General features: G+C 38.2%; 1 protein-coding gene across 13 annotated transcripts in view; it reads left to right on the top strand.

Moving 5' to 3' along the window:
• The first annotated feature begins 1,341 nt into the window (after positions 1-1,341).
• The window catches only part of USP15 (ubiquitin specific peptidase 15), a 72,788-nt gene continuing 57,160 nt past the window's right edge, over positions 1,342-16,969 (top strand). For 7 of the 13 annotated variants that reach the window (XR_012629200.1, XR_012629201.1, XM_074870452.1 and 4 more), the window contains exon 1: positions 1,347-1,520. Coding sequence is in view for 10 of the 13 variants with exons in the window: in XM_074870452.1 (XP_074726553.1) it covers positions 1,432-1,520 (89 nt within the window). In the remaining 3 variants the exon portion in view is untranslated. Of the gene's footprint in view, positions 1,521-16,969 lie in introns of all 13 variants that reach the window. The other 6 variants (XR_012629202.1, XM_074870461.1, XM_074870462.1 and 3 more) reach the window with 4 other exon arrangements.

Consider the following 16,969-nt stretch of genomic DNA (forward strand, 5'->3'; position numbering starts at 1 on the left):
TTTACTTCGCTTTGGAGTACCTGGCTGCATAACAGCCTTACTTCCATTCTCTTTTTTGCTGTGTGTATATCTAAAGAGCAATCTTCAGTGCTATTTGTAACAGCTACATGCTACTAGCATGTAAGTGGTAATTAGCTAATAGCTAATAATGCCTAATAGCTTATAATACGTGACTGGCAGCCTATGATACATTTTTAGTGTTAGTCATAGAATTCAGCATGCCAAAATGACTTGGGTGGAGGAAGGGAGTTAGATATACAATTGCATGCATTACAGATGCAATGTAAGATAGATCTACAAGAACAACCTTTGTTTTCAGATGTTTGTAATCAGCACTTCCCACCCTCCAACCCAAAATTTCTATACAATTTTACGAAACCTATATACAAGTGTGAAGACAGAGAGAAAGCTGTTAATGTAATGTAACACATGGATTCAATTTGTTGGTGACATGCCAAATGACAGGTTGCACTGTTTGTACAAGGTTCAGATAAAAGTGCCTGAAACAAACACAACAAATTATCCATTGGTTTCTGCAAAGGTCTGGCAAAGGTAATGCGAGTCACACTGCCTATTTAAACTCCCAACAGTATTTGCACAATAATACAGACTATATCATTATATGAATTATGGGAATCCAAACCCCTCATTTGTTAGCAAGGCATACGGCATCTAATTATGCACACACTTAAATTAAAACACTGAAGGGAACATCAAAAAGGAGACAGCTCCTTATTCTGTCAATACGATCTCCTCTTTCTGAAACTTCAAACCACGGTCTCACAAGACACGACCTAAGCCGGGACGGGAAGGCCGGAGATGCCGTGGGCGCCCGGGCGCGGCAGGCACCGCCAGGCCGCGGAGCCGCCCCAGCCCGGCGCCCAGGCAGGCCCGGTTTGAGGCCAGCACACCGTGCGCCATCGGCAGCGCTGACACGGCCGCGCAGGCCTCAGGGCGGGCCGGTGAGGCCACCTGCGGTAACCCCGCAGCGCCCACCCGGGCAGGAGGCCGCCGCCCCGGCGGCGCTGCAGCAGAGCGCGCCTGAGCCGCGGCCGACACCCACAGCCGCGCCAAGGCACCCCGCGGGGCACCCCCCTACCCGACGACCCCAGCCGGGGCACCGCCCCGCGCTCCGCCGCTGCCCCGAGAGCCCCCGCCGAGCGGAGGAGGCGGCCTCCGCCGCACCACGGCAGCGGCTGCGCGCATGCGCCTCCGCCCTAGGTGCGGAGATGACAGACCTCCTGGCCACGAGGGGGCGCCGCGCTGCGGCGCCTCGCTGGGGTCCGCTCCGTCCACGCCTTGCGGATTCTGGGAAGGGAGGGGGGTGAGGGCGTCTCCCGGTCGGCGTCACTCCCAGCATGCAGCGCGGCCCGCTCCTGCCCCTGCTGCTGCCGCCGCTGCCGCCGCCGCCGCTGCTGCCGGGGGAAGAAGATGGCGGAGGGAGGCGCGGCGGATCTGGAGACTCAGCGCACGGACGTCGCGGCGCTGCTCAAAACCGCCCTCCGCAAGGGCGACACCTGGTGAGGGAGGGGCGGGGGGACCCGGGCCGATTGGCACGGGCGGCTCCCACCGCCCCCGGTGCCGCTTAGCTGCCGGAGGAACCGACCTCCTTTCCCTCAGCGCTTCCCCCCACCCCAACCCCCGCTCCCGGCGGCGGCTCGGCCCCCCGCGTGCGCTGGCGGCTGCCGGGGGCGGGGGGGGGAAGGCGGATGACAGGGGGAGGGGAGCAGCACAGTTACCCCCCGCCACCCCCCTTCCTGCCGCCTGGGTCCCTCGGCCCCTGTCGGGAGGGGACCGGCCGCCCTGCTGCGGCGGGCCCTCGGCTTGGCCTGGGCTGCTGGCGGCCGCCAGGGCCGCGCCGCGGAGGCGCCCGGCGGGGGCAGGCACCGAGGTCAGCTCCCTGCCGGGCGGCGAGCGGCGGGGGAGGGGAGGGAGCGGCGTGACTGGCGGGGCGCGGTGCCGGATGGCGGCCCCGGACAACGAGGGGCTCGGAGGCCGCGGGGGGCTTGTTTGGCCAAGCAGGGATTGAGGCGGGGTGGAAGAGCTCCGCTATCGGGTGTTTCTTCCATTATCCAAGCTGAAAGGAGGAAACGGCCCTGGCGTCACCTTCAAGTTGTCAGAAATTAGATCTGTACCCTGGGTGGGGTGCCCTGAAGTCCATCCGCGGCTGTGATAAGCCTGAAGTTGAATTTTTATTTTGACTTGTGAACGGGTTAACTGCTTGAGAAACAGCCCCCGAAGATGCGAACGGGTCCTTATGATACCTCTTCCACAGTAAACGTTTAAAGAGATATATTTTCCTGGTCAGTCAGAAAATATTTCTTAGTGTGCCATACAGATTGTCAACAGAACGATCCATGGTTGAAAAGAATTAGGTTAAATAAACACATCTTTCTAGCGTATATTTGGTAATTTAGCTTCTGTAGTTGTAGTTCTCTGAGCCTAGGAAACAGGACTTTTTTTTTTTTTAAGGAAAAAAAAAAGCTTCCACTTTTTCCACTGCTCAACCTCTTAATCTCTTCCTGTGTGAAACTGTCACCCAAAGACAAAGGCTGAAACATTAACTTACTGAAAATTAAGTACAAATACACAAAAGTAGAACTTGCCCACCTCATTTCAGCTGTCATCACTCACTGTTCCAGTTCTATAAAAGACTATATTTAACAGTGTTGATACTGCAGCATGTGTCAGAAGCATACATTCTGATGCATTATTCAAATACTGCTGAGTATATGTTCAGTTTTGGCATAGGAACAGACGGCTCTTAAACTGAAAAAGTATAAGCAACTAGAAAAAGGAAATCAATTCACGTGGTAGTGTTGAAAGTGACCAGCAGTAGTAAAAGGGTGTTCAGACTTGTAATCTTACAAGAAATTTTTTTTCATGGTTCTGTTGGGTACTTCCCGAGTACTAAAAAAAACCTCAAACAGTTAATATTATTCAAAGTGAAAGTAACTTTATGAAAAGTTTACATGATGACTAAAACAGAAAGTTTGCTGCAATTTTTTAGTACATTAAGTAATTTAACATGAAAAAATCAGTTAAGTGGAAAAAGGTTCTAAATATTCTCTGAAAATAAATGTATCTAGCTGTGATTGACACCGATATTAATCAACTGTTTTAAGACTGAATAAGCTATGTCGAAGTCCTATTAACTTTGACTCATGAACTATTAAATCTAGCTACATAAATGTGTATACGTGTGCGTTCATAGGATTAATACTTAGAGCTATGTATTTAAGTTAACAAATTAAGGGGTATGTTTAGTCCAGGTGTTTTTTCCAGAGATATTTTGTCAATAGCTTTTTGCTCTTTTGGGCATGGCATCAGTAAGGAAACAGAACAGTTCATGCTCTAAATCATGATTCAGAATTATAACTTTCATTCAGTAGTAAATAGTGCTGAAAAAAATATGAGCAATGTCATATCAGCTTGTTCTGTTTGAGCTTTAAAACACTAAAATACAGTCCTTTTAAAATTACTGGCTTGTATTGGAAGTATTGTCCATGCTCTTCAGAATTTAGAGTGTAGAGAACAATAAGCTATATAAGGAAAGTATAAAGCCTTGGGGGTTTACTCTAAGAAAAAGGGAACTAAAGATAGGGCAAAGAGAGGGAAGTCTTGTAGTATCTGTAAAGAGGGCATTAAATTTCATCATTAGTTCTTCATGTGCACTGCAAAGAGAAAGAAATGAAACTGACTTGAAACGCAGTGTCTTTACCATTAGATATTGGAAAAGAATTGATAGAATCAGGGAACATTTGAACAGGCAGTTTCATAAACTGTAGATTTTCATTCATCGGGTGTTTTTAAGAGTAGCTTGGGGATAGTATAGGTTAAAATATATTACTTAAGCGGACAGACAAGGCTAGTATTTTTTGACTGTTCTGTCTTCAGGGTCAAGATTTGGGGTAGTCTGTCCCAATGGTCTTTTTTTGCATTTTTTTATGGGCAGTTAATAGATTAAAATATTAAACTAGAAGAGATTGAGTATTCTTCCATCTCTCCATTTATCTTATTTTTCTAAACATACATTAAATAAACATAAAATTTAAGCTTTTTCAAGCAAGAACCTCCTTCATTTATCAGTTGTTTTAAATAACTGACTACTTTCAGTAGCGAATTCAGCATAAAAAACATGTTGTCATTCCACAAAACTTGAATTATATATATAAGTTTCTCTTCTTGCAAAATTATCCAAAGAACCTTCAGGTTCTGTGGTTGAAACACCTAGAATTCTGGTTTTGGAAGAGAAAAAATGCTGTATGTAGCTGTATATCTCACACTTTCAGGATCTGATTACTTCTCAGTGTTTTGAAATTCTACTGGTGCTTGGCAAGTGAGGAGAATTTTTATTGTTTGTGGAGATTTTAACCTCTCATTTAGAAAGACAAAAAATACTAATTGTTACAGCTACAGACAGATTTGAACTCAATCAGTGTCTTCCTGTATCTACTCTCAGAAATTGAAGAGCTATTGATGTTCATCAATTTTTTAGCTACTGTATAATTTGCATGACCAACTGATCTTGGTGTTATTTAATGTCCTTGTAGCTGCAGTGGTAGTTTTGAGAACCTTGCCAAGTTTCTCTGTTTTTATAGTGTCACTGAGGTACAATTTTCAATACTGGAAGTTACTGATCTTGGAACAGTTTTCTTAGAGAGGTGATGAAGACTCTGGCAGTTCTTGTGTGTGACTACTCCTTGTGTGAATGTCTCTGTAATTTCCTCCCCATATTGATGTATAATTTCTTGTCTTTACCTTTAAGACCACTTTCAGCCCTGCCTTTCCTGTAGTTTCTTTTCTTCTCTGGCTCTCTCAGAGATATTGTCTCAGTTACTTAAATATGACATTACAAATGCTTTCATACTCTTTGCTTTGCTACCTCTTACGCACATGGACCCTCCATGGTCTAGAATGTGAGACTACGTTTCTTGCCTTTAAATATCACCTGCCAATAAATGCTTCACTTACAGTGGCTAGTACTGACTAATAATGGCTAACAGCACAGCCTTAGCAGTCAGTTTTCCCAATTTTTCTCTTTCTTTCTCCTAGATTTCCTCACTGTGCTTCTTTCGTCTATTGCTTGCCATAGCAATTTGTGAGCAGATGAGAATATAGAAGTTACTTGTATTTTTAAAAGCAGTAACTTGGAAAAGAGGAGTTTATTTGGCTATGGGAACAAATGCAATATTAAGATGTTTGAATAGGGAATACTGAATAGCAGTATAAAGATGTACTGTATACAGTAATATATTAGTAAAACCATTCATAATGTCCAGTTGTGGTGTCCACATGTCACAGAAGGTGTTCATTTGGAATGAATTCAAAAATCTCAAGATTTAATAGGGAAGGCAAATGCCTTGCCTTTCAGAGAAGAGCTTTAAGAGCCTTTGTCTGTTTTGATAGAATATTGAGTCCTGTGCTGAAATACTTACATAAAAGATGTCTTCTAGGATAAGGATTCTTAGACAAGCAGATACAGGCACTATCTGTAAACTGAAGCTAGTCAGGATTAGAGCAGAAGGAAGATAACTGATTTCCAGTCCTGCAAGCCAACGAATTTTGGTGCCAGTCATCATTTTACAGAGCGACAAGATAGATTCTTAATCTGTTCTTGACTTTTAAGACTTGCAGATTATGAAAACTACAGAAGTATAATATTGTGAGTTTTCAGATGTGTCTCTGATACACATCACTTATGAAGTTCTAGTGAGTCCAGAAGGAGTGCTGCTGTTACCCATAGAGTACACTTCTTGGAAGGGGAAGAAAATATTCTCATCTTTTGCACTGTGAGAATTTTATTGGCTGTTTAATTGTAAAACTCAGTCACTGCAGAGAATAAGTAAAAATTTAAGTGGGGTAAAAATCCTTCCCAGTGAATGAACCGTAGATATGAAAAGTTCAACCTTAAAAGATTTCCCCTCCAGAAGTGTATTTAAAGAATTTTCCCACCAAAAATGTATAAACATTTTAATTCTGGTTGCAATGAAAACTCATGAATCTTGATGAACAGACATATAAAGTCCTACTTGAAAACCCTGCAGTGTCCGTCGTTGATGATAACCTTGATGCTGAAGTGCTTAGCTTTAATAGCATTTTACACTGTGGTCTTCTCAGTGTTTTCCACATTTGATCATCCATCATTGTGCTGTACATGAACAGAATCTAGATTGAACATTAATGGAAGATTTTACTTGATTTCACTGAGAGCATGATGAGATGTTATGGACCTGCACCTCAGTAACATTTGGAATATCCTAGACTGTTCTGATGGCTTCGTATAATGAGAAACAAGGAACACTACGTCAGTGTTCCAGGGATAGAATTGAGAATTGGCTGCTTTTTCTTTCAAATGAGGTTTAAGTTGCTGATTTTTGTCTTTTAAGACCTTGTGGTTGAAGTTTTGTGTTAGATTTGTCTCACTGCATGTGGAATGGTGCAGCATTTCACCAACAGCTTATGAAGATAGACAAAATGTTCTGTTTTAAATTCTTCTGGGAGAATACCTGCAGTGGAAATGTGTAGATGCAATTTTCTTCTGTTAATTGATTAGGCAGGGTGAGAGCATGTTCAACTCAAAATCATGCTTGTGCCAGGCTTTTGCCTGAAAATTGGAAGTCAAACATTGATTTAGGAGTTAGGTTATTTTTTAATGAAAAGTCTTTGCTTAAATGGAAAGTTTATAAGTGTATACAAAATACTTACATGGTTGTTAATGTAATGTTCACACTGAAATCTTAACATAAAAATGCAGTCCATTAATTTTGGCTGAATCAGGCTTTTTGGTGAGCCTCTTGGTGGTATGTGTGAAGTGCTGCTTAGGCTATTGCGGCACATTGTGGGAACTGAGCATGGGGAGCTGTAGGGAGAATTTGATCGATTAGTTGATTTGAAATTGTCTTGTTGCGTTTAGTTGAACAAAGTGTTTATTTCTGAAGAGGAATGTGAAATATTTAGACTAAGATTTCTCAAAAATGGGACCTAAATGATTTTTTGTTTTCTCTTTGACCCCTGTTTTTTTTTCTTGTGCATTTACCTACATTTTGAATAAAATTATGGTTTGGTTTGTATGTGAGAGTAAAATAATTATTATCATCTTGAACTTTCAAGAACTTGTTAATTCTGAAAGAAAATGTAATTTTGAAGGCATCTATATTAATCATGAGTGTGCTTAGTCAAGCAATTTTGGCCAACCTAATCAGAGTAGGAATACAGGTACAAACCCATTCTTACCTTTCATATTTTTATAGTTGCAATTGTGCAAGAACAAAAACTCGATGCTGTGCCTTTAAACAGAAGTCCTAATTTGCTTTCAGCAACACAGTTGTTCCACTTTGTCCTCTGTATTGCTTAATCTGTACTCATGCACAGTAAGGAAGGTAAAAAAAAAAAAAAATCCTCACCTGTCTCTCTGGACAGTTTGCACAGTTTTGCTGTTAAAAGTGAAATAGCTTGTATTCAGAAGATACGATGTACCAGCAGTACACAGTGATGGAATGAGTGTCTCTCTGTGAAGTGTCTTTATTGCATATTAAAGTTAATTGTTTTGATTTTGAAGTCGAAGGGCTGACCTATCAGTTAATATAAATAAATCTAGGTTATATGTTGTTTAATTCTCTCTATATATAACCGAGGAATGCATTCAGAACACTTTTGACAACAATGGGAAATACCAAGATCATAGTCATACTGTTCAAATATTTTTGTATCCACCTGGCTGTTAAAAATTACTGCCATTATACTTCTGTGATGTTGATACTGTGTTAATAAGGTTTATTAAAATATTCAGTAAACCACAGGCGAAGTTAAAATACATGAAAAAGTTACAAACCATGGGAGAATTTTAAAAATCAATTAGCAACTTTCCTGCTAGTACTATTATTTTCTTTTATTGAGTGAGCAATGTCCATACATGGTTATGCAGCTGTGCAATTTTAAAACTTGTGTATATTTATTATTGATTTTTATTATTTGTTGAATTTTTGTTTAGGAAATGAAGGTGCATTTACAGGTATTGTAATAGCTTAATTCTTTTGTTCTTGTAAGTTAATATACAAAGGCTATAAGTAATTCCATTTTGGGCTGCCGTAAGTCTCCACACTTGATCGTTAATAAGAATGCAGTCTTTTGCTGGAAATTTTAATTGACTGACCCAATATGAACATATATTTGGATATAAGGCATGGCTATCAACTGGTAATTGTGGTTTAATATTTGAATATTTTGTACAGGAGTAAAAGGAACAAAATATTTGTTGCCGGTATGCCATATTAGGAAAGATAATAAGTACTCTGTGATTTGTAGGTTATATTCAAGAAACTCATAAGTCCAGAAATTGATGAGAACACAATCAGGAACCAGTCTAATGGCCCTTAATCAGAGATGAGCAGTCTTTTGTAAATGCCAGAAATAATCACCATTTCATCCCACTTCAATGGGACCCAAAGAATAGTAACACCTGCAGCGAACTGTTTTCTCAATGTTTTTGTCTGTAGGGACTATATGAGGTTGGAATAACTGATCTAAACTCATCTTAAAGATAGATTTAGACTGTTTAGTGTCTTCAGCTAAAGCAAGTTTAAAATGGCTATCACTTTAACTTTTTAATGTTGGTTTACAGTATTCTAAACAAAACTTGTTTGCTTCTAAACATGAGAATGAAGTAAAAGATTACATGTTTTTCTATAGCTTCGAGGAATATATTATTTTACAGGAAAATTATATTAACTCAAAATAGTCTAAGGTCAAAAGTAATCTGTGCTTTGAAAACAACCTATGCACAGGAAAACAGGAAGAGGAAAGTAGGTTGAAATGTTAAGCATTGTGCTTTGTCAATACTTGTCAAGAAATTGTTCAAATAAAAGAATTATTTAAAGAAAAGTTGTGCCTAATGGGAGTATAGTATTGGCAAATAGCTTCTGTATGGAATGAGCTAGGTATGACCAACATTGTTTTTAAAGGAAATGAAGTGACATGTAATATTGGAAGATATCAAGGAACATTCTAATTCTGTTTTTCAACCCCTTTGCATGATAGTGGATTCACACTAGTCTGAGTTAAGGTTGGAAGCTGAGCAAATGCAATCTGTGAGGACCCTCAGACCTCAAATAAGGGCTTTTGTTACCAGCTGCTGGAAGGAGAATGTTGGAGTTTGTTTGCAAGGTTCAGAATTTCATCTTTTATTTCATCTTCTGCAGTGATAACACTGAATCCATATGATATCAAAACCTGTTGTGTATCAAAGGGAGAAGATACACTTTGGTAAAATACATTGTTACATGCTCTACTTGTAATTGCATGGGGTTTCCATGTCTTTATTACCAGAATGAATTCCACTGTTGTGGAATGTTTTGAAGATACTCTGCAAATTTTGCTATATTGCATGTCTGCAGAGGTAGTGTAGGCCTTGGTTTGGTTACACAAGTTCCTCTTGTGCTCTGGAGGGATATGAGGTTTTTATGGAATCATAAAATATCTCAAGTTGGAAGGGACCCATAAGGATCATGGAGTCCAGCTCCCTGCTCCTGGCAAGACTACCTAAAACTAAACATGTGACTAAGAGCATTGTCCAGATGCTCCCTGAACTCTGCCAGGCTTGGTGCCTTGACCACCACTACCCTGGGGAGCCTGTCCCAGTGACTGACCACCCTCTCAGTGAAGAACCTTTTCCTAACGTCCAGTCTGAGCTTCCCCTGATGCAGCTTCCTTCCATTTCCTTGTGTTTTATTCCATATCTGGCATTTCAGTGGATTCGAGAGTATGAATTGTATATTATAGACTGCTTCAGACAGTCAAGAAACATTTTACAGATGAGAGCAGTTATATTTTACAAAGTGATCTAAAGCTCCACTCAGAAGTAAACAGTACTGAAGTAGTCCAGACTTGAACTGGGAACATGTTCATGAACATGCTCTATAGTTTTTTGATTCTACTTGCTCAAAAAAAATTAGATCTCATATGTAATACAACTAAGAGAAAACACCTAAAACGAATTAAACTACACAAATATTTCCAATATTATTAATACCTAAAATACCATATTTGTGTGTAGTTTTGAGCAAATCATACATGCATATTATTGCTTACTTTTAGGTAAAGGTAGGGGACTATTCCAATAGTTACATATTTCTATTATTCTTGGCTATAAGTGATTTAGTGTAATCAAACTTGGTTGTACTGTTTTCATCAAGCAATCTGAGGTGACTGATTTATTTGAAATGCCTGTAAATGTCAATTATTTTCTGATTTAATCAGTTCACCTTGTGAAGTTCTCTTAGTTCATAAGGTTTGCCCCTCAAAACAACATATCTAGAAATGAGATGGTTCTCTCCTTCAGTCTCTACTACGAATCCTCCAGGTGTGTTTTACCTCTGAAGATGGGTTGGTTATCCTGCTCATTAGTTCGACTGATGATATCTGAGACAGCAAAATTGGCGTTTCCTACTTGATTGAAATCTTGATTGCATCAGAGTTAAGTAACAGACATTTCTTAATCACAGTTTTTAAAAATGGATAAATCATGTTTTCTCACTTTACTAAGGTGTCCTGGGTGGCTTGCTCAGTCAGGTCCACAGTTCAAAAGACCACTGTAACATTAGACTGGTTTGGAACTCTTTCCTGCATTAGGTAATAGTAACAAAAATAAAATCAAAACATTGTACCAAGTTTAATGTACAGACATTTTATGTCTCTCTTACTAGTGCCTGGTATGTTATTTTTGTATCTGGGACAACGCATATTCAGTGAAGTGTATCTGGTCTCAAGTGCATGCTACAAGTTTTTAATAATCTTCCACTAAAAAGAGATCAAATTATTTAAGAAGCGAGGTTTTAGCAGATGTAGTTCCGTTTACCTGAGGTATGTCTTTTCCTCTTAAGTTACTGAATGTCCGTCATAGGTAATACGTCATTTTCAGGTAGCTGATTATATCATGGATATTATAACATTGATGAAAAGACATTGTTGCCTTCTTACAGTTTGCCTTCTCTGTTTTGTGTAGATGAGTAGTCTTGTTGATCTTGGTGAGAATGCTATACTGAATGTGTTTGTAGGATCAAAAGCTATAGTCTATAAATTTCTGATTTTTACTTTTTCCGTTAACACTAAGAAGTCTGGACTTTAGCTATGTAAGTGCTTTAGCAGATTGATCCCCTAAACTAAGCATGGTGTAATTGCATTAATTTTTTTGTAGCGTAACCTTTAACACGGTATCCTTCTTACATAAAGATGAGGGAAGTATATGGCCTTTTCATTTTCCCTAATCTTATTGGAAAAGTAGTATTTCATCTATTGATTAAGAACAAGTTCTTGTAAAGTGGGAAGATTCCAGCTTACTGTGACTGTATTCCATAGTAACTCAAAATAACTTCTCTCACCTGTATCAGATTTCTTTTGAAGTAAAAGTAGCAAAATGCTCATAAAATGCCTAATATGTATGAAATGTCTATATGCATGTGCATATGTATACACATAACCAGTAATTCACTGTTAAGAATTCACAACTACTGTGTCTGTTAGCATTTTTCCAAATCTATATCTGGAAATTTTTTTTCTAGGCATTTAAATTCAGTAAATCCTTCTTTTGCATGTAATTACCTCGACATTGTGGTAAACTGGTCTGCTGAGTTTGCTCTTAAGAATATCTATCTGAGCATAAAGACTCCATACTTCTTTAAATTAAGAAGTCTAAACAATGTTGGTAGATCTTGAGTCAATTAAAAGGAATTATCTCTAAATAGAAAATAAATTCATTACCAGATTTACACAAGTATCCTACCTACCTTTGTTTATAAAGGGTGTTAAGAGCTGAATATTGAGATAGAGAATAAGGCAGTACTTTGTAAGCTATGATCTGTGGTCAGCAGGTAGTTCGCTAGGCTCTGGTAAGACCTGTAGTATATATCAAATATATAATATTTTTGTTTCAGGTTTGATTGTTAGAATATGATGTGGTCTATAAGAAATCCTGAGAACTGGCAGTGACCCATTTGCTCCTTATCCTAATAAATTAATCTTCCTGGTTCACTCTGTTTAAAAATTAGTACACAGAGAGAGAGATATATACTGCTTCATATTACAAGCAGTATTAACGAAAGCTTTCCCCTTGAGTACTCACAGATTTCATGATCTTCCCTTTTCATTAATCTTCAGTAGGACACATCTTGAACAAAATGCATGTAGGCTCTTATTTGTCTGAAAGCAAGCAGTTTTAATGATGCTTTACAGATACTATACCAATACATTTTTTACAGTTGTGGAATTCAATCTTAGAATAGTGTTTTGCACCCATTTTGCTTTTTTAATTGTTCCTTGCAGCTTTGTCCATATGTCCAAAATACACCAGTCTTAACAAAGCGCTACTCAGTGACTATAACTAAGAAAACAGGAAAGAAGGTATGAAGACAAAGTAATTTGAGTAGGTTTCAAAATTTTGGTGTTCATGCATTGTTCATTTTGCTTTTCTCCATTGTACTACTGGACAGACTTTGCTCAGAGACTCTCAAAATGCATGTGATTTTTTTTTAAGATTTGGTTGTCCTTCAGCGTTTTCTTTCCAAGGAAGGAACTTTACTGTGCTGTTTAATTCTTACCACACTTACATACTTGCATGATTTACAGGTGGCCTTTCAGCTTTTTTATGCTAGAAGTATTAATCTCTTATTTGAGCATGTAAGTACAAATGCCTAAATTTGAAGAGAAATGATGTAAGTTTTTGCACTTTGTGTTAGGAAACAGAAATGTTACAGCTTTTCAGTTAGGGAGATCTGTAAAGAGACACTGCAGAGCAAAATTTGGTTGGTGGCAAAATTAATTGGATGTGGAAGAATAAAGCTGATGAAGTGGTGAAATAGGTAATGGTGAACATTTAAAATCCGGAACAGTGGACCCAGGCTTTCCTGCACTGTTAAGTACAATTATCAAAATTTTCTGTTAATTACTATGTTATTGGTATATGATCAGGCATTTAACACAGAGCATTTGAAAAGTAATATGGTTCTACGGGAACATTAATTTGTTAAGCATTAATTAAAACAATGGGCAGTTTGCTTATATGATAAATTCTGTGTAAAATTATAGCTTTCCTTCTTTAAGAGTCATAGTTCATTCAAATTTAGATCACGAAAGTAGAGGCTATGGGATGGAGCAGGGGACAAGCCTGGCAGGTTTGGTGGTAGAATGGATTCCTGAGAGTGACTGCATTCACAACCACACACAGTTATGGCTGTTAGGGAATAGTGCTGAATGGCCCCAGCAGAAGAGAAAGGTGAGAATGCTGTTGGCCTCGAGTATGTTCATAAGACTGAAAACTTTGTTTATACAGCAAAAGCAAGGGGATGTCAGATTAATCAAATTCAATGTCCCTTTTTCCATTTATTAAAGAAAAATGAGTCAAATATGAAGACACTGTTGTAAAAGGAATAGGGATTCATACAGGCAGAATGAAAGAACTGAATTTTTGCAAATATGTGAAGAACTGCTGCTACTTGTTCTTTAAAAAGAAAAAAGACACAAATACTAATGATTCAATTATGGTAGCATCAGGCTTGTTCTGGCAGACTCAGGGTAAAGGAAAAAATATCTTTAATAAGATAATTTAATTATCTTTTAATCTCTATATTCAATTACATATGCACTGTGTAGAATAGTCACTCCATTTAACATGGTCATACCAATTCAAACTTCCATGGTAGAGTCTAGCGTCTGTCTTTCTCTTCCAGGAAATGGAAGATAGCACTCATTTAATTGCAACAGTTATTGTTTGGTGAAAATTTGTTTGGAGAGATCTGATTTTTCTTTCTTAATTTTCAAGTGGACTATCTTTGTAGTATTCACTGAATGCTTAAATTCTTTCTCATGTGATCTTTAAATTAAATAGGCTAAATTGCCTATTGCAGGCTTCTGTTTGCTGTATTCTCTTCCTCCCCCTCCTGTTTCTGGGTAATAGATGAATGTGGCATACCTTCGGCATGAATTGGATAGAGAATCTGTTCGAGAAAGCACTTTAAAACCTTTCTGCATTCACTGTTGAGTCTCTACTACCAAAAGCATTCTTGCCTTCATTGAACCAGATCATACCTGAAGACATCTGCATCTGATTATTTATTGTAGAAAAGGAAGCACATGTTATCTCTGTAAAGTTTAAACCTATTTTGTTTAAGTTTTTACTCTCCTTCTGTTGCAGTATTGCTTAGGAGGACTTTATGACAGTAAAAATATAGTTGAAAGCTTCTAGTAACAAACATACCAAATATTTTAAAGCATACCGGGGAGCTGTTAGGATGTTGCTTCAATTCCCCTATCTATTGCATAGTGGCAAACACAGTGTTTTGGAGGGACTTCGCAAGTTTTAAATGTTTTATCTTTGCTTTCCTCTGATACTTTAAAAAATAGTCATGCTTTTTTTATTTTTTTAATGGAATGCTTGTTTTAAACAAATGATAATACCAAATTTTAAATTACGTATAGATAGCATTATATGCCTGTTTGCACAAGCTGGTCATTTTTTGATAGTTGAAATTGTTTCTCATTTAATTTCACAACTGTTTGAAGTTTGTGGTTTCATAGGTTTTGCTGCAGTGATCGCTAAATCTGCTACTGTGTTAGGAGACCCTGAAAAGTTAAGTTCAGAAAAGGCTTTTACGTAAGACAGTAAGGCTTTGCTTGGATACTTTCTTGTGTTGCAAAATGAAGTTTTCTGTACACAAAGATTTGAATTATTTTGAGAAGCTCATTACTTTTGTTAGATAGTTCTTACAACTTCACTGAACAGCATAGGCAGTGAAAAGTGGTCCAGAAATCAGTGTATTCTTACTGAATGAGTTTGATTTTTGAAGTGTGAAATGCGTGTGGGACTGGAACTTAGATTTGAACTAGATAAGTTTTAAATTTTTTTCAGCATTAGTAAAGTTTACATCAGTTTATTTTTGTAATAGTCTGCATTTTTATCCTTTTGCTATGTTTTATCCCAAATGTCAACATCTTTAATGCAGCTTAGCCTTTTCCAGTCTTGTTTCCTATTACATTCTAAACATGCTCTAAACAAAACAAAACATGTCAAGGGAATTCTGCCACAAAACTGAAATAATCAGTGCTGGGCCAGACTACTTTAGAATGATTCAATATTGTAAAATCATAGTGATGGTAAGTATCTCATCTTTCTGGAATAGGACTTCAGATATGCTATTTCATTACCAATTTGGTGCATTGCATTGTGCCCAAAACACCCTGTTTAGTCACTGTCTGAGTTTGGTAAAAGTGGAAAAGGGAATTTTTGCACTTAATAGTGCAAAACACTTAATAGTGTTTAACATTTTTCCTATATATTTTTGGTTCAGAAAGCAGTTTGAGGCTGTTTTCTGACTGCTGTATTAAGTGTTTAAAGTTTCAGAAAGAAATTTTGTGTTGCAAGTTCAAGGACAAAGTTGTGTACAGAACAATTTCAGAAGAGATAGCAACTCATAGTTGATGACTGTTGAGCAGTAGTAATAGGTTGTGACTGTAGAATAGATATAAGACCAAGTGTTACACTGGAAGATGGCAAAGGTGCATGCTCCAGAGTACAGCTGGTGTTGATGCAATAAGGGAGAAATTTGTTCCCTAACCAAAGTTTTTACACTGGCAGAACTATGTCTATAGCCGTTGAGACACAGCTCTGCCTTTGCTATTTATGTTTGCTTAGTTACAAGCTAAGGCTAGGAGGAATTTGTTCCCAGACTCATTATTACTGTTGTTGTAATCATATTTTGAATCAGTACTGTTTACCATGTGAATTAGGATGCTGTTGTCGTAGATGTTTTTAAGTTGCTTTTGAGACCTTAGTCTTTGATGTTTTTGAAGGAATGTAGGGGAAGTAAGCATCCAAAAGGCTGTGGTGATCTTATGTATAGCTTTCTAATGCCTCCTTCCTCCTACTTTCCAAAGTACATTTACCTCTAGATTCACATACTTAAAAGTATGTCTTGTAGAAACTGAAAAATTGGGACTTATTGAGAAGAGAATCTGATAAGTTGACAACAAAGGATCCCACTTACTGAGTACTACCCAAGAATAATTCCTTCTTTACCAGAGGTTTGCTAGCAGTACTTCTGGAGGCTGACTTCAGCCTTGATCTGTGTGTGGAAGAGAAAAAAAAAAAAATGGACTCGAGAAGAAGAAACAAGTCAAGACTTAATGTATATTAGGTTTGTTGATTCTTATTGTAGTTACATCATTTAGAAGCACAAATTTAAGGCCCCGTTAATGTATTTTTTAAAAACCTGTTCAGTTAAATGGATACTCACGCAATGTTTTTGTACTTCTTTGGTTACAAGAGTTGTGGGTGCTTAATGGTTTTGTTCTGTGTTTTTCCATGGTGTTCATGAGTAACTGCTACAGAACGATTGACTGATAAAGCTGTATGTATTAGCAGACTATTATTTGAATCACTAGGAAGTTTTGATATCTCTTAAAGGTTCAATAGCATATTATTGGTATGCTGCAAATAAGAGTCCAGTAGTCAAATATTGGAGAAAAAAAATAGGATTACCTATGATCTTTAGTTTGATGTAGCATTTCATCCTGGTAGTGATATTATGACGTGTACTAGGGTAGTAGCAGAAGGGTTGGCACATACAAGACAGAAGGAGATGGATACTTTTAGGAAAGAGAAATAATGAAGGTGGTGTCTTTTAAAAAAAATTCAAAAGAATAAGGATCACTGAACAAATTTGGTGTCTTAATCTTAAATTCTGGACAAAAAGATATAAAATGTAGGTATCACTGGATTTCATAAAAGCCAGACTGGCAACAGCTTAATCTGGGTAGAAATACTGTGGAGCTGAGTTTAGAGATAGCCCTTTATATGGAAGTGTGAAGTTGATAATTATGTGTAGGAGGAACATCTAGTACTGCCTCAAAAGCAGAACATTTACTGTATGTGTTGATGCTGACTCAAAGGAAGAAAACACTTAGACTCTCTGGTTCTTGA

This window comes from Strix uralensis, chromosome 5 (genome assembly GCF_047716275.1).
Source record: "Strix uralensis isolate ZFMK-TIS-50842 chromosome 5, bStrUra1, whole genome shotgun sequence".
In the NCBI taxonomy this organism is placed as follows: Eukaryota; Metazoa; Chordata; class Aves; order Strigiformes; family Strigidae; genus Strix; species Strix uralensis.